General features: G+C 37.0%; 1 protein-coding gene across 1 annotated transcript in view; it reads right to left on the reverse strand.

Moving 5' to 3' along the window:
* Positions 1 to 26,639, reverse strand: part of RIMBP2 (RIMS binding protein 2) — a 175,092-nt gene that overhangs the window by 102,170 nt on the left and 46,283 nt on the right. The window contains exon 6 of the mRNA XM_075041450.1: positions 13,453 to 13,590. Within this exon, the coding sequence (XP_074897551.1) occupies positions 13,453 to 13,590 (138 nt within the window). The remainder of the gene's footprint in view (positions 1 to 13,452; positions 13,591 to 26,639) is intronic.

Here is a 26,639-nt window from a genome sequence, read left to right on the forward strand (position 1 = left end):
AAGATAGAAATAAGACATTAAGACTTTGAAAATCACAGTTGAGTGAAAATTAGCTATGAACCCTGCAAAAAAACCCACAAAATGCACAGACATGTTGAACTTCATGTTAAACGTAATACTGTGGATGGATGTTTGACTAGTGATCACTTGTGTAATGTAATTGTTTAAATACAGGAAGTAAGCTGAAGATATGAAGAATTCATCTCCTTAAAGAAAAAAAAAGCCAAAGTCTTAAATCATAGCTTGTCATTCCTAATAAGTCCCTCCTGTAGTATTTCTCAGTTGAGTTTACCTACAATATATAAATTGACAGTAAATCCTTTAATGAGCATGTTGAGAGTAATGCAACATGGAGTCAGACATCCAGAAATGTCTCATTAAGCATTTGACCACATCCATTCCATGTGGAGAAAGTTACGAGAAAATTACGGTAAGTGACTGTACCTTAATTAAAAAGGCTAATTAGGTTTTATGTGTAAGACTGAACTTTAATCATTTAAGCTCACATCCACTCAACTGAGTTACCAACTAATAATAATTTCCTTAACATCTGTATAGATGACTGGACTTCCAATACATCATTTTCTTAACAAATGCATTGTTCCCATATATTCTACAACACTGCTTTGTTTAGTTGTCTGCAATGACATGTTTCTCATACCATGAAAACTTCTTCAGAAGCAAGAAAACTCTACTTTTTTACTCTAGTTCCAGAGGCCTCCTGCACATTCTCTTTTAAATTCTATAGGTCATGTATTGCAAGAATATGTTATGAAATATTATGACATTTATTCTCGGAACTTTGTGCATAGGCTTGCCTCCAAAGATAGCCGAGAATACAGTTGTTAAACTCTTCAGCATCTTAACAAATAAGTATATGCTTCATCAGAAAAGCAAAATGCTCATTCATAAAAAATATGCAAAAATCTCTTTTACAGCATTATATCTTTCCTCTGTCAACACAGTTTATGTGATAGGATGGTTATGCTCATCCAGAAACTGCAAATTACCAGAGCACATGTAGGGATCTTAGAGCATACAGCAATGATGGCAATGACAATACTAGTGGGTTCCAGTTGTTACAGTTCTAATAATCACCTCCCTGCCCATTACAATACCATTTATGATTACAGCATTGAATGGAAAACAGTAGCTCCTACATTCTAAACTCCCCTTTCTCATCCCAGACAGCACTTAATGGAACTAGCAGGCCTAAAAATTCACTCCACACATCACAACTTCAGTGTGTGATCTAATGCTGGTTTCTTCACTTACACATCAGCAGCCTGGCGTGTTTGTCTTCTCTCCACAATAGTATACCTATACATGCATGCTGTTTTGCCACAGGTGATTTTTTTTATCCCATCACAACAGGAAACTAAATGTTTTCAAACCTTGAATTTTTTCTGGACCTTGATCTAAATTTTTAAACTGTCAACTATTTAAACACAATTTATGCTCTCTCAAATAAAGCTACATCATGCTGGATTTCCTTTCAACATGAGACAGTGGTAGGCATAATGCTTTGCTTTGTAAATTCAGAACAGAATTTTGTTTCTGTGCAATCATCTTCAAATTTACACACTGAATTCCTTTCTAAACAGCTGCGGAGGGCTAGCTGCTAAGAGCAGGCAACAGCAAAGCCCACCCCCATCTCAAGTGGGAAGCTAGGCTGCAAACCATCAAAATGCCAAAGGCACAAAATAGCATGCTTGTCCCAATTTCTTCATGTTATTTTGGTATACTTTAAAAAAACCCAACAACACATAACTCATTAATTATAACCTTTCAAAAGTGTTTTCCTTTCCCCCCAAACTGTTAAAATTTAGTAGAACTGGAGCCAAAGTTCTAATAAAACTATTTTTAGTCTTTGTCACGCAGAGAACATCATGAAGAGTCTCATCTTTCTATTAATGCAAATGTACTTAAGCAGTCAGTGCAGGAAACTTTAAAATATGCTAATCACTGTTTCTTTGGACTCCAGTCTCTAATGTCTTTGCTGATGTGTACAATATCACAGACAGGTTAAGTAAAGGGAACACCATCATTTAAAGCATCAATAGATATTCACAACTCCATAAAGTGACAGCCATATGTATATTTTATTGCCACATTTATATATTTCATAAATTTCCACATTCAGCATCCTTTTAATATATAATGTACTCATTTTCTGGTGTCTGAGCTGAATTGCCACAGTGTGTTATAAATGGAAATGCTTTTGATAATCACATGCACTGTTTTTCTTTTTAAAGTGATTCAGTGCTGATGAAAGGGGCCAGATTGACGGCCTTGCAGATTGGAGTTCCCTGTTAATCCACAAAGAAAACAAGGCACTGTGAGGGCCATAGCTGGGCCAGCTTCCCTCCAGTACATCTCCATTTAAATCCGTAAGAGAAAAAGAAAAAAACAACCAACATACGTATCACATCTCTAAGTCACAGTCTGACTCTGCCTGCTCATATCCTTGGCCTTGCTTCTTATTTTTACTAGCAGAGAAAGTAATCAAAGAAAGCAGTGCATTTCTGGGACTGGACTTCTGCCCATGAGCTGCTTCATAGCACACATTTAAATCGAGCAGCACACATCACTCTTAGGCCAGCACACGCATCTTCAGTGCGTAGTTAAAAGACTACATGAATTTTATCTAATAAAGCATTGAGGTAACGTTACTGGGTCTTACTTGGCTTCAGCACTACTTTTCTGAAAGCAAGTGGTTCTCATCTACTGGGTCTCCCCTCAGGAATAACGGATATTTTCTTCAGTAGGTTGCTATGATAAGGACAAACCTACTCAAGATAGATGTATGTAATTTTCAATTTTGCCAGTACTATTTATGAAAATTAATAAATACTATATTAGGAATGTGGCCAAAATATTGGAAAATATTATTTTGGATTTTACTTATCTACCATACAACGTATAGCAGCAAGCGTCACATCTGAAAGACAAGGCCTACATGCTTGTCCAAACCACCTGTTAACTCCTAATGTATAAAACTGAACTAGAAATGTAAAGAACAGAGACCCTGTTTTAATGACACACAAATACATCAGCCGTTAGGGGAGAATATGGTAGCATAGAAATAAACAAACAAATAAACCCACAGGATTTTAAAATACAAAAAGTGGCTCAGCCAGAATACTTAAAACAGAGCTACATGGCTTAGTCATATGGCTACATGAACAGAACAGAGCGATGTGGCCAGAAACAGGAGTATTTCATTGTGCAATCATAGCTGTGAGTCTTACAGCTTCCTTAGACACCCTTCTGCCATATTCAAGTAAAATCCTGCCTGCCCACAGGGAACTAGGGAACTATTAGTAAAGAGATAATGGGTCATCCCCTTCTTAATAGATATCCAGTTATATAGCTGTTTTCTTATCTCAATAAAAGTTCATAAATAACATTAGCCTTGGATTTTTGTAAAAGATCAAGTCCCATTGAAGTGAATCCACTAGTCTTCTTTGGAAGCACTGGTTGTGCCTAGAATTGCATTTTATTTTCTGTTAACTGAAATGATATAGCTGTTAGAGTATATTTCAAGTGTTTACATTCATTTTTTCCTCCAGGTGAAGATGCCTATGCCATTTTGTTTCTGGAACTTCAACTGTTAGCAATGATCTGCAAATCTTCATGGCAGCTACACAAGACATACCATCTACCACTAAAGAAGGAATCAGGAAGTTTGAAAATATGTTCACAAGTGGTCTTAATGCAGTGTGCTTTGCTGTGAATCATATTCTATTCCTTTATGACTACATTTCACATTTTATGAATTCTAAAAACCCACACAGAGAAAGAGTTAAATCATATTTGCCTTGCTGAAATGAATAGTCTCAATTACGTCTTTGAGACCATGCACTCAAGCCAAGATACTTTTGTCTCTATATAAGCATATTTTTAAAATCTGTTGCTAATTATTTATATAGCTCATTATCTTATTGCTATGCTGAGCACGACTCATTTCCCTTGTTCACCCACTGCCTCTCAGGTAATGATGAACTAACGGTTTGAACGTGTCTGAAGCTATTGCTTTTCTAAGAAGGAAAAAAAATCAACCAGTGCAGCCACTTTGGAGGAACACGCACTGAAATCCAAAAATGAGATCTCACTGTCATTAGATTTAAGAAGCAAGGCACTTACATTGCAACTTTCCCCCAAATACAGAAAACCATCTGTCAAGGTTTCTTCAAGAGCAATGCAGGTACCTTATAGACAGCTGTGTGCATAAGGAAAGTGTAAGAGAGAGCATCCCAAATAATGATTGCTTCAGAACTGTTTGTTTTAACCAATGTAGTTAATTTCTGACCCTCCAAAATAAAATAAGCCATACCAAAGCCCCAGATGATGTACAACACTGGTATATATTCCCCAAGGAGAGAAAAGGTGGCCATTTTCAAAAAGCATGCTGCCAAATGTTATGGAGCCTGCAGTCCAGCACATAGCTGGTGGTTGCCTCTCTCCCAACATGACAGAAAATGGTAAGGCTGATGGGCACACTTCCACACTTGTTAGCATGTCTTCACACAGAATAGGTACTGTTAGAATGTATTTACACACCATCCAAGAGCCCTGTTCTGCAAAATCTTATGCTTATTGAAGTTCATTGTGAGCTGCCTGCAACATCAGTGGAATCGCTTGTGCCAATTATTTACAGCAGTAAATAACTGAAGTATTGCATATACTTTCACACACCTCACTATTTAACAGCAATCTTGCATGCTGCACTGAATGTTTTCAAGTGTCTGAAGGCACTCAGCAGTTCATATACACAATCTTAATCAATTGGAAACAGAACTGGAATGCTTCTTTGGAGGGCAGAATCACAACTGCTGCTTCAAATCAGAGATGCAGTCTCAAAACCATTTAAACAGACAAGCAGAAGTTTCTATGCCTTTAGTAAACTGGTCTTGTCCAAATCCTAAATTCATTCTATTCTCATCACGGTACTTCACACCGAGAAAGTAATTTGCACCATTTCCTGATATAAAGCAAATGTTCCAAGTAGCAGGAATGTTTGCTGAAGGACAATGTTGAGGACTACAGTACTTTCAATTTTAACTTCAGGTTAATTTACCATAAGAATTCAAAATTCTGGGACTGTGGTTTGTGGTTATGTAGTTACTTTTGATCTAAATACAAACATCCTGCAAGACTTACCTTGTCAGTTTTAAACTCTTCATAAGAGGACTTTTTTTTTTTTTTTAAACCAACATTTGTCAGTAAAGTGCCTTTTGCATTTGGAATCTGTACTAAGATCCCCAAACATAGACGCAAATATAGAATGTGTGCATATAAAATACGCATAAGTGCTAAGCATAGGTTAAGACAGGAATTTGTAAACTTCAACATACACTAATATGCTCCTGTTCACACATCTCAGTTTTTCTGATTATGTTTGATGAAAGAGGACAGCTCAGAAACACAGCTTTATATATCCTTTTGACATTCAATACACTTTTCCCTAATATGCCTTATATCTCTGATGTATACCACCAAGCCACAGGCTCATCATAGGCTCTAATATCCATATTAAGAAAGAGATTTAATTTAAAATATTTCTCCCAGCTGTGCTGCCTTTACAAAGTGCTGTACACTCTGTACAGTGTTTATATAAACTGGATTTTTGATCCAACACTTCTGGTGTTTTTTAGCCAGTGAAAAGCAAGTCTGGTAGCTTTGAGCAGCCTTCTTGCTGCAGATCTAATCACTAGTACTTCAGGAAACAGAGTGAAAAGTTTGTTCAAATAATGATCTAATCTACATTTATATGCTGCTAGAGAACAATTTGATTATTCATACAGATAAGACTGTGTCTTGCCTGCACTGCTCATATTACTAGCCCTGCTGATTTCAGTGGTACTACTGGTAATGAGAATTTGGCCTATATTATGTGAAAAAAATGAACACCAACACTGGCAAAAAGACTTGCAGATACTTAGAAATGGAATACAGACTCTTCTGGCTTTAGGTTATCAGTTTTAACAGAACAGAGATTCTTTTGCCACCTAGTCAGTCATTTGAGTAGTGATTGCAACCTTTGGCCATATGAAGGCTGCTAAAGAGTCTCATAGAAATGCATTAAAGGACTCAGTCTAGTTCAGTTCAAGAACTAGAAGACAACTAGAAATTGAAGAAACAGTTGTTTCATAACATAAAACCCAGCAGCAGAATTAGTATTAAATGGTTAGTTTTTTGGAAGCCTCAGCAGAGTCCAAGATAGCTCTAGACCTGAATATAAAATAACCAACAGAGGTGTTACTGCTGTTCCTACTGGAGAAACGTTTCACATACACCATCATTTTCATCAGCTGGGTTTGATGTAACAACTATTTGAAGGCAAAACGTAAATTCTCATGTATCCTATAAAGAGAGTCAATCAGTCCCCTAAATTCTTTGTAAATTAAATCTCAAGCAAAAATCAGAGAGCCATCATCTAATTCACCTCCGAATTCAGTACTAACAGCACGGAGCCTGGAGATTTTAGTATGGGGTTTAAGTCTTACATTTTATTAATATCACCTGAATACTTTGTCTCCAACCAATTTACTGGACAAGAAGCCTTGCAAATGAAGCTACTGCAAAATTCTGCAGTTTGATTCATTAGGACAGAAGTTAATTAAATTATGTTCTCTCCTCAGTTGTACTATTTTGTCTTAAAGATGATTAAACAACAGGCAAATGTAATTAGGATAGGAAAAAGAATAAGCAAAAAACCCTAATCTTATAACGTGTTTCAGAAAAATGAAGTAATAAATCACTTTGCTCCATAAGCCTTTTGTTTTGCTGTAACTGATAATGCATTAAGATTCTTTAGCTTTCTTGTCTGATACAAGTATTACATTTGTTGAGGCAATTTAAAAGGGAACTGGGACTGTGACAATGTGCATTTAGGAGAAAGATAATATATACAGCTATTGTGCAGATGGCGTCCTTTCAGAAAGCAATGAACAGAACACCGGGTAGTGAGATTTGCGAAAGTATAGACAACCATAAACACAAAATCAAGATTAAAAAAAAAAGTATATACATGGTCTCTTAAACAGAATCTCAAACCATATCCCAGGTTCAGAAAATAATTGTTTTCGGGGAGGTGGCACCTTTAAAGGTTTGCGTCACTGGCTGTTTGTTGGCTGGATGCATTTAAATGACAGAGTACAAAACACAAAAAGAAAAAAACATGCCCTGCAAGCACTACCTGGGAATGAGAACATCTGCATTCAGTTCCTGAATCTTTGACCTTCTTTAGATATTAATTAGCTGATTGGTTCTGTTCCTTATAAAGGAATAGAGTTAAAAATGTTTCATTACTCTTAACTGAACAGTGAATCCAGTCTAAACAGACATCTCAGTTATACAGAGATCATTTTGGGATGTCTCCTAAATCTGCAGTCACAAAACCCCAAAGCCTAATTTTTAATATAAGAATCTGCATGGTTTGAATACATCATATACAATAAAGGTTTTCAGAAGGCCTCACATTTAAATTTATAAACCAGCAGGCTTAATGGATGTATTCATGAAAGAAATCACAACTACAGACCTATAACACTTGAAAAATACGTAGCCTATTTTTTCCAGAATCATAACAAGGCAGCACAGCAACCAGCACAGGCAAAACTGCCCTGAGACTACTAAAGGCCTGACTCATCTATGCTCTTCTGAACATCTGAGCATGCCTCATCTCTCCAGAGCTCCCTTAACAGCCACCCTCATGCATGTAACCACTCAATCCCAGGCAGCAACAGCAACAGTGCTGGAGAGTACCTGCTCCTAGCTGGTGCCCCTCCTGACCTATCCTGATTATGGCTCCCATTAGTCCACCAAAAAAAAAAAAGATGGAAACTATATTACAAGAGTGATTTTATTTAAAGGACACATTTGGGTCAACAATCTTTTTAAACTGAGGGAGTAAGAATATCACGTTCTAGGGAAGAAGGAAAAAAGGTCAGCCTGCTTCATGGCTACTAATTTAATCCAGTCTTATACTGGACACGTCTCATTGTTCAGGCCTTTAAATACCTTTTACTGCTTTTACTCATTCAGGAATTTAACAACCTGCTTGAACTCTGATTAGAAAAAAACGGTTTTTAAAACCATATTAAGATCTATTTTTGATGGGAGTTCTCTTCACAGTCTGCAGATAGGAAAGGCTTTTATTATACTGGCACTGTATCAATAAAATAGAAATAGAATTCTACATTTGCACAGGCAATAGTTAATTTAGAAAACATCATTAGAAATGGAAGGTTATAGAAGTCATTCCATTAATATGAAGAAGGAAACATGATGGAATGGTAAAGGGAAATAAACTATTAAAATAGCTCATTGGAATTCACTGCCATATGGTTAAAAATGCTCGAAAGAGACGCAAAATGATAAAAATTCAAATATATTATGATAACTTCAGCATTTATCAAAATCCAGATACTGGTTCTGGCCATGGATATTGTTGCTTTCATCGCTAAAAATCTCACACATGTACAGGGCACAGGAAAGACAGGTAATCTTAAAAAGTTCCTTTCATAGAGCCAGCTCTCTAGGCCAAACACTATTGTATCAGAAGCATTAATATTCTTTATTATTATAGTAATATCCAGCCTCATTGTTCTGCCATCATTAAGAGACTGCAAACCAACTCTGAATAGCAAGCAACACTTAAAATATTTACAAATTAAAAAAATATTTTTTTTCCTTTCAGCCCAGTTTTTGCCTATTAAAAATATCTAATGCTCTGACCTCAGTAAACAATGAACCCAAGCAAATGTTCGGGAAGCATGACAGATTCCTGCTTCGCACAGAGGTAAAAAGGCTTAAATGGAGTACAGTGTGTATTTTAGAGAAAACTACGTATTGCAAAAGACTCAAGCAATTGCAATTTTTCCATCATGAAAATGTGATAGAGGGCTATATCTCAGCAAACTGCTGTTGTTATAGAAACTCTGCTGACATGTTGCTACTATGGTGAAAGTGGCATTATACTCACACTAATGTCCTTTTTATCAACCTCAGTTCAAAATTCAGAGCACTTTAATTTACAATCAGGGAGCTGCACGTCATTCACTGCAGCTGCAGGCAGTGTCAAATGCTGCTGTTGCCTGGTAACTAACAGGTAACTGGTGGAAGTCTGTTATATTTATGTACATGGAAAGCTAATGACAGAAGGCAAAGGGAACATTTGTCTGTAGATAAAAAATTTAGTCTCTGTTTACTAAAATACAGGATTTTCCTCTTGCAGTGAAACCACTGCTGAAACATACACTATGAAAAACAGCACTTATTTCTTTTGATCTTCAGTGTCAATGATTAAAAGTTATTGTTACTGATATAGATGAGGCAATTCATTAAAAATTAAATAAGCATGAACAGCAAGTCAAAATTTAGCCCCAAAGTACTGTAACTATAGTATGAAAGAAACATTATTTAATATTTTGTTAGAAAATTTTAATCCTGGCATCAGAGTATCTAGCTCTATCTGTACTATCTGTACTAAAATACTATGTAAACAATAGTGTTTTAAATAGAGGCTGGTTTGGGTGTCCAAAGTTTACCCTCCATCCAGAAGGCTGCTACTGCCCAGGAACCATTTAGATTGCTTGTGTTCCCCTTAAATACTGACAAACCAAGTGGTGAGAATAGACTCTGAATGGATTCAAAGATAGAGTCTGCACTGGACTGAAATAAGCTGCTGTAAATAATCATTTCTTTATTCTGTTCTCAAGACCCCAATACAAACCACTGCTTTCTGTTTTACAACACAACTTCATGCTTCTTGAAAGCATGAATTATTTGTGTGAATGAAATTAACAGCAAAATTGCCACTAATTTCAATGGCATCCCATTTTTGCCTCAAGTTCGTCTTTTGTAAGCGTATTGGGTCTGGGTCTGCAAACAGCTACCTAATTTCTCAAGTGCCTTCTGTTAAGGGAACTTCTACACACAACGTTAGAGGATTGACTTCACTTTTTTTACCAGAAATGTCTTTCACCAGACCTTAACATTCAGTTCACATCACAGCTATGTAATTATTCTTTTCAGAAGCAGAGATGCAAAGAAGGCATTAACAGCCGTTCAAAATATCACATTTATGCAGTTTTCTCTTGTCATATTAAATATAATTACTTCTGATGCAATCAAACTCATATCCTTCAAATGAATAAATCCAGCACCAAATTTAGAACCTCAAGCTTCAAATATCAGGCTCTTAAAGCAAAGCTTTAAGCCTTTACTTTCAGTTCAGTGAGGTACAGTGTAAGAATAGTGAGAACATTAGTTGAAAAATGGTATCTTTTTATGAATTTTCTTTAAACTATTCTGTTATTTATTGGTTTCAATGTGCTTTGAAGATCAAAGGTGATATATGAACTACATCTTATAACTCAGTCACCAAGAGATGTGGATCAAGTAACTGACCAACGTATATGCTTCTCAGAAATCACTAACATCAGAAAAATAAATCACAGTATCTTATTTTTCATAACACCTGCCAGTCCTGAAAGGTCTGAAGGACTTAGAGTACGCATATATTCTTCACACAGATATGGACATACATGCTTTTAGGCTGGCACAATAGCTCATTTTTAAAATGGGAGAGTATGCAGTATTAGCAAATATTCAAACATGCAGGTCTAGTTATAGGATCGGGTCTTGTTTAAATACAGGTATAACTTAAATTATGAAATAATGAATTGCAACCAACTCTATGCAGAGTGCAAAAACTGTTTTAACAGCTATAAAGAATGCTTATAGAATAAATCTTTATTAGCCACTCCTCTGCCCCTTATACGTTAAAAGTAATACAGTACATTCTCTATAGAATTTAAGATTATCTACATTCATTGAGGTAGTCTACAGAAGGATACCATACAATACCAAAACATGATTTTCATTACCAAAACATGATTTTAGTATTCCCTGTTGTATACTTTTCAAGAATCTATTGTTTGAACTCTCTATGAATGTAATGGGGCCATATTATAAGGACAGGTATATACAATCAGTAATCATAAAAAAGAAAAATGTATGCATGTAAGTGAGCATTCATATTTATGTAATCATACAATAATTTAGGTTGGAGGACTCTGGAGGTCACCTAGTCTACCTTCCTGCTCAAAGCAGGGCCAACTGGCAGAGCTGGATCAGTTTGCTCAGGGTTTTCACCAGTTGAGGTTTTCATCTCTCCAAGGAAGGAGATTCTGCAACATCTCTGCAAGATGACCACCTTAATTTTAAAGATTTTTTTTTTCCTTAGATCTAACAAGAATTTCCCTTGTTAGAGCCCGTGTTTATTGCCTCTTGTTCTTTCACTGTGCATCTCTATAAAGAGTTTGGCTCCATCTTCTCTATAGTCACCTATTAGGAAACATGTTTTCTGAAGAGTAATAAATTCAGTATATCATCCCTGAACACATGGCCCTCTGTTTTTGTGCAGAGCATGTCCAAGCCAATCATTATTTACACATCGCTCACAGAAGTATCACCATGGTAAACATATTGGCTAACATAAAGGGTAACTTAAGACTAATAAAATCATCTGTATCTTTGGCAAGGAGAATTCAGAGCAATGGCTGCCAATGTTGGGACATAAAGAGATCTAGGGAGCACATTTCAACTTTGAGATTTTTCCTTTGTTAAATAAATTTCAAAAAGTATAATTATTTAGCCCTGGAGAGTAATGTTATTCTATCTCATTTGAAAAGAATATTTCTCTGTAAAACAGCATTAGGTTGAGGAAAAAGCCCTGAATTTTGTATCTAAATGGAAGCTCTGGAACTTGTAGTTTACTTTGTTTCAGGTAAATCTAAACTCAAACAGCAGAAATGGCTTACGCTACTTCATCTTGAAATAGTATGTCTAAACACAATTTCGGATGCTTTACTCTTGATAAAGAAAGAACAAGTTTTAACACAATTTGGTTCAGCTATTAGCAAAAAACTCACTGCTAACAAATGACAGACACAACGTTTTGACATTTCTTTCCATTCAGAAGCAACTGTTCTCATTCTACTAGGACTAAATAATAAACAATGAATAAAGGCAATGTAGAGTTCCAAACTTATCAATATTATTTGCTTCAGTCTCATTATAGAATCAAATCAGTCAGTTGTGGTTTTTTCAATGTTTCTCAAATGATAGATAAAATATAGACAGTTTCTGAAATTGTAGAAGTTCATACAAGGATTCTCATGTCCCAGTATTATTATGCACTATTAAGTGCTAGGATTTGTTTCTGCTGGCAGTAGCATGAGACCAGTCACCTGCCCATCACTCACTCCCCATAGGCATGCTATACTTTCCAAATGTGTATTACAATGGCTTCTGCAGCTGTAGAAGGAACTGCATGAGGAACTGATCTGTGCTAAAAACCATGCTGGAGTGGGCAGAGGGAGAAGTAGTTTGATTAAGCAGGTACTTCCATAAAAAGGACAACAGTGAAATTATGGCTTAGCTATCTTGGGCAACTGGCAAGTTTTCAGAGGATAACTCTGTACACACTACATCTCCTCACCGAAATGCATTTATTACTGAAAATTCAACTCAAGACAACTAGTTTAACCTAGTTTCTCTGGAAACTTCTAAAAGGTTGCCTTCCTTTTTCACAATATTTTTGTTTGCATTACCAAGTTTAAAAAAAAAGAGAAAAAAGAAAAGAAATTAAATCACACCCACTATAATTTCACAGTCCGAGAAGTAGTAAATTCCTTTGTGTAATGAAAGCACAAGCAAATAAAACAGCTATTAGTTATGGAAACAAAATGTAGTATTCCATCTGCAACTCTGATTTTAAAAAGAAACAGAAATTTGTCCACTTATGTATTCAAATGTCTTTGTACTTAAGTGAAAGTATTTTATCTGAAAGGAAGAATTCAAGGCACCTCACTGGCACAAATATACCTCTCTGAAAGTTGTCTTCAGGTACACTAACATTATCCTATAGCTTTTGTATTCAAAGGAACCTTCTAAAAGATTCTTCTCTGAATGCAAAAGGCGCCCTAAACTCAGGACATGTGCAAACACATAGAAATCCAACCAAAACAGATTGAAACGTGCTGATCATAACCATTAACAACTGGATCCTGCACTTTTGTATTCATGCATCCAGAACAAAGCATTGGAATTGCTATTTATATCACATTTTTGGTTATTAAACTCTCATTTCATGCTTAAATTATGTCCCAAGTACACCTGTGCATTATTTAAGTACTACTACCATCCTACAAGATTCTAGGAAATCAATACAAAATCTATTTGCTATAGATTGTGGAGCTAAACCTTCCTTCTCCCAAACACTCCCCCTCAGAAACCCCCAACCCACTGATGTTAGTGCACATGCAAACAAAAAAACCCAACCAACAAACCAACCAACAGAAGCAGTACGGACTGCAAAACTAGACTTGTCTTTAAATTCATCAGTTGCCATAAAATTGTAAAAACAAAGACAGGACTTACTAAAAACTGCCAGTGATGATGCTCTTGATTTAAGGTGGTGACATGAGACTTAGAAATCTGGGTCTTTTCTAAAAACTGGGTCTGATCAAATATTTTCTGCGATGTTGCAGGATGCAGACATGATGGATCATTTCCAAACTGTGTAGAAAAAAACAAAACAAGTTCAGTGACCAATTTCTTAAACTGCATTTGTACCAGCTGACTAGCACTTGCTCTTCCTACAACACATCATGTTTCATTAATATGTTTTTCATCGCATATGCCCCCAAAAGCTTCTTGAAAGTGATGCTTAATTAAACATTACATACAATAGAAGCCAATCTAAACTAATAAATTCAGCCTTGCTGAATAAACATTTTGTGAGGGCAGGCAACAAGACTGAAGTCCAACATAAATTTCCAAAATAAGACTTCAATAGTGTGGTCATTGGTCCCTTGCAGGAAATTAATTTCAGAGGGTAAATGAAAAAATTCAGTTTCAATATTTTCTCTATAAAATGTAGGGACACAGAACTAAGCAGAAAAATTCTGACTAATATTTATCAGAGTCTGCAAGTTTGTCAGAATATATCTTTATATCAACAACAAAGTTCCAGCAAAGCTTATACAAAGTACCTTTAGAAATCCTAGGGGGTTTTTGCCAGCTTGCCCACATAACTCACAGTGTTCCCTAGCTTGAGAGGCATCATTAGGTTTGATATTTCAAATTTTTTTGGATGGAGTCAGCGACGTCAACATTCTCAAATTCCTTTTTAAAGAAGGTTTGGGAGCCACCTCAAATATACTACATTTTCCTGTAAATATAATCTGAAATGCACATGCTTCTGAGGAACCTTAAAAGATCCTGAATTTGGAATAGTTCAAAACTACTTAATCCTTTGTTTATCTTTTTCTGTTTGGCCAACAATCAACCATTTGCAAAATGACTCAATAGAGACCATAAATTGTTAAGATAGGCACAACCCAAAAGACACTGAAAACAATGGAAAAACCCCCACTGATCTTTGGGTGAGATCCTAATTGTTTAAAGTTTAGCTTTGTAACCCAAGAAAAGATCCAATAAAGCAGTTCTCCCCTCAGGCACAATTAGCTTCCCTTCCTTACACCATAAGTCAATCAATTTTAATACCACCTATAGCAAGTAAGAATCGTATACATTTTAAGCTGCTTCCTCAGGAACCTTGAAAAATGGTGGAAAAGTTTTTTTAAAAAATAAAAAAAGGATTTAAAAAATAATGTAGCATAGCATCAGCATTGTGACAGTTTTAAATGAATCAAAGTTTCATATAAAGTCTAGCATGAAATGCAATTAACTTGTTCTTCCTATTCCCAGAAGAAGCTTAGCAAATCACTAAGACGATTACATGTAAAGATACCTATGTGACTGTCCACTTCATGGACAGTAATGAATTGGTGGTTGTTTCCACTACATAAGGGTCAGATGTAGGTCTGTCAGAAAAACCTACAATTTTTAAGACTTAATTTACCAGGCTGCAATTCAAGTGATAGAATGAATCGACTGGAAGGACAGCATGCAAATATGTGCAAGAAAGATACTTATATTGGCATAGTTAAATTCTCTCTAAAATTCTAATTCAAAACTTCCAAAAGATGCACAACATCAAGCATTTGAGCAGTGCATGGGGCCAATAGATTGATATCCCTATTCACAAGCCAACCCTTGAATTAAAACACGTACAGCGCATTACTTGTCACATACATACATTGGAAAGGCTGAGTATTCAACAGTATTAGGTGCATTGATTAAAAGAATGGAAGAAATACAAGTGTAAAAATAAATTTTTTCCCAGAATTTCTCACTTTCAAGACTAAATACAAAAGATAAAGTATACTGAGATGCTCATTTGCTCATCTGCGCTTTGGTATTGTATCTTGTCACTAAACCAGGACTCTAATTTGTACAGTGAGTACCTGACTTTTGAATGAGATCTCTAGGCAGGTCTACAGCAGAAAAAACTTGAATAAATAAATAAACAGTATAGCTACAGCACACCCATAAGTATTTAATAATACAGAGTATTGTGTTTATGTTTATTCATTTCCTCATATAAACATTACTCTCAACAGAAAACTTTCTAACTTCCTCTGGAGTCATCTATTTAAATCATGTGTTTCACAGAGATCAATTTCTCTAATCCATTAGATTCTTTTTTGCCAGCAAATGAAAAGATTTACCAGTCTGAGGTCCTTAGCACCCTTGTTGACCTTTCCATAACTATCTTTTTAATACATTTTACCATGGCGTATCTGATCGGAAGTAATTTTATCTTCCTCTAGTATTTTTCTAGTTGGAAGACTCCATAAGCTGAAACCGGTACCAGACTGTATTGGGTTTGCATGGCAAGGTTTTGGTAGCGGGGAGGCTACTGGGGTGGCTTCTGTGAGAAGCTGCTAGAAGCTTTCCCCATGTCTGAAAGAGCCAATGCCAGCCAGCTCCACGATGGACCAGCCGCTGACCAAGGCCAAACCCATCAGTTACAGTGGTAGTGCCTCTGGGAGAGCAGAGTTAAGAACAGGAAAAAGAACCTGCACAATAGCAACTGCATCTGGAGAGAGCAGGGAGAATATGTGATAGAAACAACCCTGCAGACCCCAAGGTCCATAAAGAAGGAGGGTCGTGGTTTAACCCCAGCCAGCAACTAAGCACCACGCAGCTGCTCAGTCGCTCTCCCCCCCCACCCAGTGGGATGGGGGAGAAAATCGGGAAAAGAAGTAAAACTCGTGGGTTGAGATAAGAAAGGTTTAATAGAACAGAAAAGAAGAAACTAATAATGATAATAACACTAATAAAATGACAACAGCAATAATGAAAGGATTAGAATGTACAAATGATGCGCAGGGCAATTGCTCACCACCCGCCGACTGACATCCAGTTAGTCCCGGAGCAGCGATTCCCTGCCCCCACTTCCCAGTGCCTATACTAGATGTGACGTCCCATGGTATGGAATACCCCGTTGGCCAGTTTGGGTCAGGTGCCCTGGCTGTGTCCTGTGCCAACTTCTTGTGCCCCTCCAGCTTTCTCGCTGGCTGGGCATGAGAAGCTGAAAAATCCTTGACATTAGTCTAAACACTACTTAGCAACAACTGAAAACATCAGTGTGTTATCAACATTCTTCACATACTGAACCCAAAACATAGCACCGTACCAGCCACTAGGAAGACAGTTAACTCTATCCCAGCTGAAACCAGGACAGAGGGGTAGGAGGTGCTCCAGGCACCAGAGCAGAGATTCCCCTGCAGCCCATGGGGAAGACCATGGTGAGGCAGGCTGTCCCCCTGCAGCCCAGGGAGGCCCATGGTGGAGCAGATCTCCACCTGCAGCCCAGGGAGGACCCCATGTCAGAGCAGGTGGATGCCCAAAGGAGGCTGTGACCCCATGGGAAGCACGCGCTGGAGCAGGCTCCTGACAGGACCTGTGGCCCTGTGGAGAGAGGAGCCCACGCTGGAGCAGGTTTTCTGGCAGCACTTGTGACCCCACGGGGGACCCACGCTGGAGCAGTCTGTGCCTGAAGGACTGCAGCCCGTGGAAGGGACACATGCTGAAGCAGTTCGTGAAGAACTGCAGCCCATGGGAAGAACTCACACTGGAGAAGTTCACGGAGGACTGGACTGTCTCCCGTGGGAGGGACCCCACACTGGAGCAGGGCAAGAGTGTGGGGAGTCCTTCCCTGAGGAGGAAGGAACAGCAGAGACAATGTGTGATGAACTGACCACAACCCCCATTCCCCATCCCCCTCCCCCTGCTGTGTGGGGAGGAGGTAGGGAAAATGAGGAGTAGAGTTAAGCCCAGAAAGAAGGGAAGGGTGGAGGGAAGGTGTTTTAAGATTCAGTTTTTATTTTCTTGTTATCCCACGCTGATCTGATTGGTAATAAATTAATTTAATTTCCCCAAATCAAGTCTGTTTTGCCTGTGATGGGAATTGGTGAGTGAGCTCTCCCTGTCCTTATCTCAACCCATGAGCCTTTCATTACATTTTCTCTCCCCTGACCAGCTGAAGAGGGGAGTGATAGAGCAGCTTTGGTGGGCACCTGGTGTCTAGCCATGGTCAACCCACCACACAGACATACTCCTGCAGAAAACAGAGGGTGTTTTGCAGTTAATTTCTGTAAGAACTTTTACTGTGTCCTCACTTTTGCACAGTCTTCACAACTGTGAACCACATGCCCTGTCTTCATATCCCTCTTTTTGCAATATTCAGGTCAAAATAAATGTGTGCAGAGGTTAGAGCACTTGAAAGAATGGTGTTAGAAATAAATAGTCTTGCAACAACAGCTGTGAAGCAATAAGGCACCTTTCTATAATACTTGATTTGGGTTGCATTTCAAAAGCTAGAAAATAAAAAAATCTGAGTAGAAAGATTTGCTGATTAAGCTCAGCAAATTAAATTCAGATGAGTCCCCATCTTTGCAGGGACGGCTTCATTTCAGCTACACTGTGAGAGGGTAGGAAAGAATTTCAGAAACGCTCAAACGCAACACACACTGTAGTATGCTCTGTATCCAACACACTACACTGTGCAGTCAGCAGGGGAAACAAGGCAATAGCTTCCTTCCACCAGTAAACACTTAGATCTTGTCCTGTCTACAGCCTGTTAAAAACTATCAAGGTATCAGCTCCCACCTCTGTTCAGCCAACAGTTCCACCTTTCATCCCTCAATAGCCACATTTTCACATAAGCATCTCTGTGCTTCTTCCTTACACCCAAGAAAAGCTTCCCTATGAGCATTTGTCAAAGGTATCCAACCATCCTCCTTAAAATTCTCAGTTGCTTCAGTACCTATGAAAACTAAGTAATATTCAGCTAGGTGACATACCAAGTTTACTACTCTCATCCCCACCAGCATTGTTCCATGACTTCTTCCCACTCCCTTTTCCTGTCTTATTAATCTCATATTACCTGCTAAACTGTGAACTTCTCAGAGAAATCACTCTTGTTGTTACATATATGTAGCACAACACTCTCTGGAGTCTGAATTCATGCTAAATACCATAAAGTAACAACAGAGATGAGCTGACGTATTTATTAGCCTCGGTAGATGACAGACATGAATAAGATATTTCACTAAAATGGAATTCTAAAAATACCTTCAGATAGTGGCCCTCAACACACAAAATGGTGAGGCATATGAATTGCATCCTATGTGCACAAGCTAAATATCAGAGGTTATTGTCTAACAGATTGTTCAGTTAATGATAGATGCTTCCACTCATACCCCCACATTTCCATCTATATTTAAAGGTCTTTACTTACGTAATGTTTGATGTCTTCATCAGTACCAATCTAATTCTGATGGCAACATCAAGGCTGTACATGTAGGACATGGGAAATCACACTGTAAAGCAGGCATCCTTACATTTCTCTTTGGCTTGGGCCTGGAAGCACAGGATCTTTTTATTTATTCATGAGTTTCCTGAGAAGAACTAGTGGTTACTTTGTGTCAGCTGAATAGGATCGTAATTCAATCTTCACTGGAACCTGTTTATCTGAATGACTTATTAAGGTGCAAGCTGACTGCTAAAGAACTCTGTTTCATAATAACAAAGCTTTTTGCTAGGGGAAGATATGTTTTGAGAAGTCACTTTATGCAGCATGAGTTGATCAAAGTTTAGTTTTGAGAGACAGCATTATTTCTTAAAAATATAAACAAATGAAGTGAAGCACATTCACACCTGTACCAGTAACATTTTGCTGTGAGGATTGTGTCAATGGGCAGTAGGATGTTTTATGGGCACAGGTGTTGAAAATGCAAGCTCACAGCTGCAGGAACACTGGAACAAGGTAGTTTCTAAAGTGCTCAAGGCTTGGTATTCAAGCACAGGATTTGCAATCAGTTTTTCAAATGGAGTTGTTCCCATTCCTCTGAAATTCTAGTCTTTCCAAAGGGCTATCTGAGTATAAATGACAAGAAGTCAACTGGAGTTTCACAGCCTACAGCTCTAGTATCTATAGGATTACTATAAATGCAGGTGAGAAATGACCTCTTAGAGCCATATGCTTATGATAATACTCATTATAGAGTTTTCACTCAGGAAAATTTCAGGTAACAGAAACAGCAAGAATAGTTGACCCTTTACAAACAGATCCTTTCCGGAGATTACTGCTATAGTATACACATATGAAAGTCAGCTCACGAATTGAAAGAATTGTTCTAGGAAAATCACCTAGGAGGCAGAGGACATGAGGTCAAGTGATAGACTAAAGTTACTGCTGGCTACTGCTTCACAGCTCTGTTTGGAGCCAAAAGAGCACAGTAATAGTTTACAAAGGAAGCAGAATACAGAGGAGTTATGCTCATAATGACAAATAAGTCTGGTTTTACACGCATTTTCACATCACTTCCATTATAAATAAGAAACAAATATAAAAAAATAGGTGCTGAGTTGGGGTGTGTGCATTCCCTAAGGGTTTTTTGAACCCTGGAGAATGGCTGCTTTTAAGTTTCATCCTCTGATTTGGGGCTTCGATATTTTGGTATTTCCATTCTAATTTAAAACCAAGACTTGTCCCTGCCATAGGAAGGAGGAGAAAAGACATTCCAGCTCTTTCTCTGTCCCACTGGTGTGAAGCCCTGAACTTTATAACGTGATCCTCGACTGGTTATGGAGTTACCTCGTTTACTGTTCTGTTTGCACTTAACAGCAGTTTGAAATGGGAATTATTTCACAAATAATGATTCCAGTTTCCCTCTAGGCCCATGGGAGGTATCAATTTTTGAGGATAGGCAATCACTTCAGTTCACAAGAAAAGTGCGCTAGGCATGGTCTTGCACACTATATTACAGCTACAACACCAGGAAACTCCCACTAAATGAACAAGTAACTTCTGAAGACCATTGGAATGGACACCATGAAAACAGTTGGTTATAAAAGATGAATGAGGAGATGAAGATACATTTACTCTACTTAAATAAATCTAAATAGACTCTCTCCTTGTGTTCAGCTGACTGTCCATGGACACTTTCCTAACAAACATTTTCTCGGGGATTTTGCCTTCCAAAATTTCCTGTCCTCTATTATATTAATTTAAAAATCTTTCTTGGTGTTGCTTTTATAGGTGATCTTTCCACAAGTATTCCAGCAATCTTAACTAATTTAATCTTCTTCACCCCATCCCTATGCAAAACCTTTTGCTTATACTTATTCATGATCTAATCTAAAAGGGATTAAATACATATGGTTCATTATTGGCTATTAACTGAAAGCAGATATTATCATAAGCAACAGTTCTGAACCCATAATATTTTAGGGTGACTGACCTCCAGAAAGGAGTAAGAGGCAAAGCAGTGTGTGAGTCCCAAACACTGTATTGGGATATCTTAAAGTTTAACATTACTTAGTTATTATGCTGTTTCATAGTACAGATACATAAAGGTGCAGCATAATAAGACTTTATATCATGGTCCATTGGAGATCTAAATCTTTATCAGTTTACGTATTTCTTTTCAAGCTGAAATCAGCAAGATGCAAATGTCAGCAAAAGGTAGAGGTCTAAATCTGAATACTGGCATTCTAAGGAGCATCTATAAAGTCACACCTTCATTAAAGTTTCCTTAAAACTCTAGGTCACATTGGAGTCTAAAACAGTATTTCATGCAGATTACAACATCCAATGTATTTTATGACAGAGAAACTTTTTCTGATTGGTGAGGTATAAATACCTTACCAACTTTGAAAATAAAACAATACAGCTACAAAACCAAATTACATTAGTATTCTTTACTTGACAGGGTTGTGAAACAGTGTTCTGGAAATTAATTTGAAAGATGCTGTCATTGTGCCATATATTTTACAATCTCTAACTATACATTAGAAATAATTCAGCAATCGACTTTGATCTAATACTGCAAATGACAAATATATTGTGATTGAAGAATCAGTAGACAAGTTACATAAAAGACAATAATATTCAACACGGAAGACAAAACATCAACAGTTATAAAGTTATCAGCCTGCTGAAGCAGTTCTTAAACGTTGTGTTTGTAACGTAAGACATTTCAATAAATCCTTCACAAAACACATTTCGATCTTTCCTCTTAACCTGAAAGGATTATCCTGACCTGCCTCTGCTTTTAATACATGCTCTTTTTTTTCTGTCTCTAATGGAGAAATACTCAGTATTAATGAAATAGTCAGTAATATTACGATGTATAATAATTATGCAGCTCTATACTCTGACTGGGTGCGTGCATGTGTGCAGAGAAAGATATATTTAATACACATGCTAAGCAAGACAATATATTTTATTTACTGTCTATAACTAATTTATTACAATTTATTACTGTCCTACTAAGTCTACGTATGTAACAATAAGGCAAACCCTGGACTAGCAGCACTGTGGAAATACCTCTTAATTTTTTAAATTAAAAATACCACAGAGAACAAATTCATTATCTGTATTGTGGTAACGCAATACAATATTGCAGAGTGTCAGTCAAGGGACATAACACACTGTACTACCCACAGCACAGAAAAATATTGCATGCCTCAACAAGCTTACAATCTCTTATTTGTCCATACTAGTTCACATATGGCATCTTTTTTAGAAAATGAAAAATTACAAAATTTTACATCTGCCTGCATATTTTTGTGAACAAGAAAAACTGAAACAATTGTGACATTGAAATAGCACTACATTATGTGCAAAAAATATGATCTTTATGACCACAAAAAAGGGGGGTGGGGGGTGGGTACTGAATCTTACTTGAAAGACAGCATCATCACTACTTCCATAACCCCCCAGAGCTCCTCCTAGATCTAGAACAAAGAACTGATCCAAAAATCAAACCCCAAGGTTTGATAAATGCTTTTATTTTTCTTTCAGCACAACTGCCTGCAGCTTCCAGGGATAGTTCCTTAGTTTCCTACCATGTCACTGGCCCATGCCTGACCTTGTATAGTTTGTAACATCTGACAGGGTCACAGTGCACTGATTTAGCTGCAGGCAACCACCTTTACAAGTGATACACATAAACACACACTTTACTCTTCATGCAGCCTTGCCAGCAGAAAAAAACACTTCATGTGCTATGCAGTCTTACTTCATGTTTCACTTTTTCAGTGGAGAGAAAAAAAAAAAAAAAGATATTTATTCCGATTCTGCATTACCACCAGATCTTATCCAAATCAGCTGATCTACACAGCCACTGACACAGGAATATGGCTGAGGTTAACTGTAAATTATATATGCAGGAACAGGGAAGAGTCTGGAGAAGAGGTAACAAGCTTTCTACACCACCAAAAAGCTTTTAAAATAGTAGTACCTACTAAGAAGCAAGCCTTGAGGAATTATGAAAATTACTGTTCAAGGAAGAAAAAAACCCAACTTTTAATCACTTGCAAAATGATTACTGCCCTGCAAGAAGGCACTTGCTGTTAATCAAAGGATTAAACAAGTAAAACAACACGGCATTTCATGATTCCTAAACTATCATTTTTGATCTTGTTAACCACAACCCTGGAGACCTAACTTCCCTACTCAGAATGTATTTTGCTCTTCTGCTGCACTGCTCCCCTGAACTTGCACTCTAAGACCAGGATTTGACTGCAAGAAAAGAGGGGATATTTTCTGTCAGAGAATAGAGGGGAAACATGACACAGATGCTCCAATAGTTGTTGCGTAAGTGAAAAGTGTCAATATAAAGTTCATTGAAAACATGGAGCTGTCACAGAGAAACCTGGCGGGGGGGGAATATGAAGTGTCTTGCCTGAGAATGCAGTAACTTAACATAAGAGAACCTCTGCATCCCTGTGATAGCAAGAACTGATGTTTGTTTCAGAAGCAATGAAAATAATTTTATTTCCTCAGTCCTGCTTCTTTTTTTTTTTTTTTTAGCTCAAAGGTGATAGTCAACTAACAGGCAAGGGCTCAATTTAATATGAAAATAAAATTTTGAAATGTACTACACTAATGTTCTTAGAAATGGTTCACACACCAGTTTTGGTGCCAGTAATGGTTAGTATAAAGTTCTCACAAAACATCTCAAATGCCACGTAGAGAATCCATCTCCTGATATCTCTCCATCAGTAAGGCTAAACCGTGCAATATATGTTTGTTTTAATTTTCTAGTATTAAGTCAAATATTATCCTCCATCCTTATTACAACTGAGAATATGGAAATACTTTGATGATATTTGTCCTATGGTTTGAGAGCTTTCTGGTATATTAAACTATCCCCGGTTTTGTACTATTACTTCATATTTCAAAGTCACAAAACAAATTAATTAGCAAGATTGTGCCACCTCATTCTTAATCTCATTAGAAAAGACTAATGGCTACAGAATCAAGTATTTCATAGAGATTACTGCCTTAACACCATTAGCCTTTACATCACACAGGCTAATTTTGAATTTTCGAATCCATTGTAATTTCCTCCACTAGTTTAATTACAACCCTTAATTAAGTCCCTTCTTTAATCAACTTTATAGTTATGTCCATTCATTTATGGCTGCATATAAAATAAGAAACAAAGAGCAACTTGCAAAACTGTAAGGCCAGCACAAGAGCTTTCACAGTATTTGGCTGGCCTTAACCTCTGCTCCAAGAATTGCAAGCATTCCTTTCTTTTAAATATCCATACTAAACTCATAACAAACACAAAGAAACCCAAAATTTTAGCTAGGTTTTAAAAAACCCTGACTGATTTTTTTTTTTTTATTTTGCATTTCCTGAAGAACCAATGAATGAGGGATTATATTTACATATTTTGCTGTTTAGTTTTGTGTCAATTTTAAGAATCTGTAGCTTGGTCACAGTTTTCTAGTTACTCCAAAAGCTAAGGTTAGATGGCAGGTCTTTTACCTATACACTATGATGATACACTGGAATTTTTACATTGCACTTGTATCATACACTTAGACATCCTGTCCTGACGTGGAAAACACAAATCAATATTGAGACAAGGAGTGTCAGTTGCAGAATAGGTAACGTATTATAGGCAGCTTAGCGTCTTAAGGTAAACTGATAGGAGAGGTGCGGCTATGTTGGCAAAACTATTTTCAGGATGTCTCCAAGTTCAAATTCTCTTGTACAGATCTACTACATCTGAAGCTGAAACAATCAGTACGGGCTGTTTAGCAAAGAATACAGTTGTAAACTGTTGAGATACATTAAGTCTCCCTTTACTCCTATATAAAAGAGATTTACATAAGCCTCTCTGTTTCTCATTGGAAGCGCTGTATCTATATACACAAATACTTCTATGAATTTTCACTAATTTGTTTCAATGGGTGCAGAAAGCCCATCCCGTATTTCTGCACAACTTTTCTATTTTATAATTGAAACATTAACTTTTCAGGGTATGCAGGCACTATGTTTTTCAGAATAGATAATTTCATTTCCAAAGCAATAATTGAGACTTTTCTAACTTCATGCTTTACTATTATCATAAATAGTTTGTTGTTCTTTCCAGAGTAAAGTGCTTTGCAACTTATGGCATGAAATTAACACACTGCTTTCTTTGAAAGCTGCCCTTTTTAATCATTCTGTACTGGGAAGATGCAGAAGTCATTCAGATTCATTCACCCCACTTTTTAGCATATTCTATATAGATACACATACGTATTTGTACTGTCAATTTTTTTTCTGTTAATATTATTAAATCATTAAAATGCTGAGATAGATATATATGTGCTTTTCATTAATGAATGAAAAGATATACTTCCTGTTTACACAGTTTGCAGTAAAATGCAATTCCAACTTTTAGAAGGAGTTAATGTTTGAGCCACGGACTGATTCCATCAGGTTGAAAAGGTCCCAACATACATCTTACATGAATTTCTGTTCAATAGGATTCTGAACATTCCTTGAAGTTCAGATTGATTTGGCATTGTTTACACCTTTGTCTGCATCAGGTGTGAAAACTTAAAGTTTCCAAAACATATTGGCTTAAAGAATATTTGCCATTCATAATGTTTTTGGCATTTCAAACCTATTACAGATGCACTCTGAAAATCATGCTGCTGTATATAAATTCTGACCTCAATCCTTTGACCAGGAAAGCCTGAATTTAATCTCATTTTTTGCAGGCCCTCATAACTCTACAACATCTACACAAGGAGATGTATTCTTTTTTAACAAATTACTCTTTCACATAAAAAGGACAGTATTCTGATTCAAACAAAACCATCGCTCAGACTTCTCAAATCAGATATATTTTTTTTCAAAACAGCTCTCTGCTAATACTTGCAAACTCACTTCCCTTGAAGGCACATATGCAGCAAATATCAGCCTTCAAGAAAAAGTGTTATCTCTGAATGAGTATCAGAGAGTTGCTAGCTAAATGTTTACTCCACAAATATACTAACACATAAGCATTCTCACAGTGAGAAACACTTATTGGAACTAAAGAGAAGCATGTCAATAAAGAATTGCTCAATATCAACATCTAATACCATAATTAACAATCACAGAATATAATCTTTCACTGTTTGGTATTTTAATAGAAAAGATTAATCCTTTTGCAACAATGGTACTATTTCAAGAAAAAAATTAAAATATTCTCCATTAACCTACAGAATCTTTCTTATTTGGTTGGCATGCGATCAGAGACACGATAGGCTCTGTCTCCTAAGATGATGAACTTTTAAGTATTTGACACTTTTTAACTGGGCATAAGGGAAAGGTGCTGGTCTTCAGTGACCTTCTGTGAAAGAGGAGATTGGAATGACTACCCTTTCAATTTATTTATTTATTTTTCTCTCAAAGAAGAAAGCTAAAAGCTAATTTACGTCCCTTCCTTATTGCAATATTGCGGATAGCACAGCCATATCCCCCCGATCATTAGATCCTACAACTTGGGAGCTACTTTTGCCATTTCTCTCCACTTCCCATCACAGACCCTGAGTCATTTTTTTAACCTGCCTCCTGTTCCTCCAAATCTCTGTGACTACCAAAACTTGTTGGCAGGCTCTCATCAGACTGTTTCTTGATTAGGGCAAAATCCTTGCCATCCCAAACATACAATTTGCCCTTTTCCATCTGTAAAATAAGCAGTTATTGTTACTGTACTCTTTGCTTGTAAATTTCTTTTTTGTTTTCTGCTGAGCTAAGCAGGAATTGATCTCAGGAAGGGCTATGAAACAAACAGCCCTATGCAAAGGACTACGAAACACCAAATAAATTTGGAATAGCAAATTTTCCTATTGTGTCTGAACACATTTCCACTTTT

This window comes from Buteo buteo, chromosome 11 (genome assembly GCF_964188355.1).
Source record: "Buteo buteo chromosome 11, bButBut1.hap1.1, whole genome shotgun sequence".
NCBI classification, from domain to species: Eukaryota; Metazoa; Chordata; class Aves; order Accipitriformes; family Accipitridae; genus Buteo; species Buteo buteo.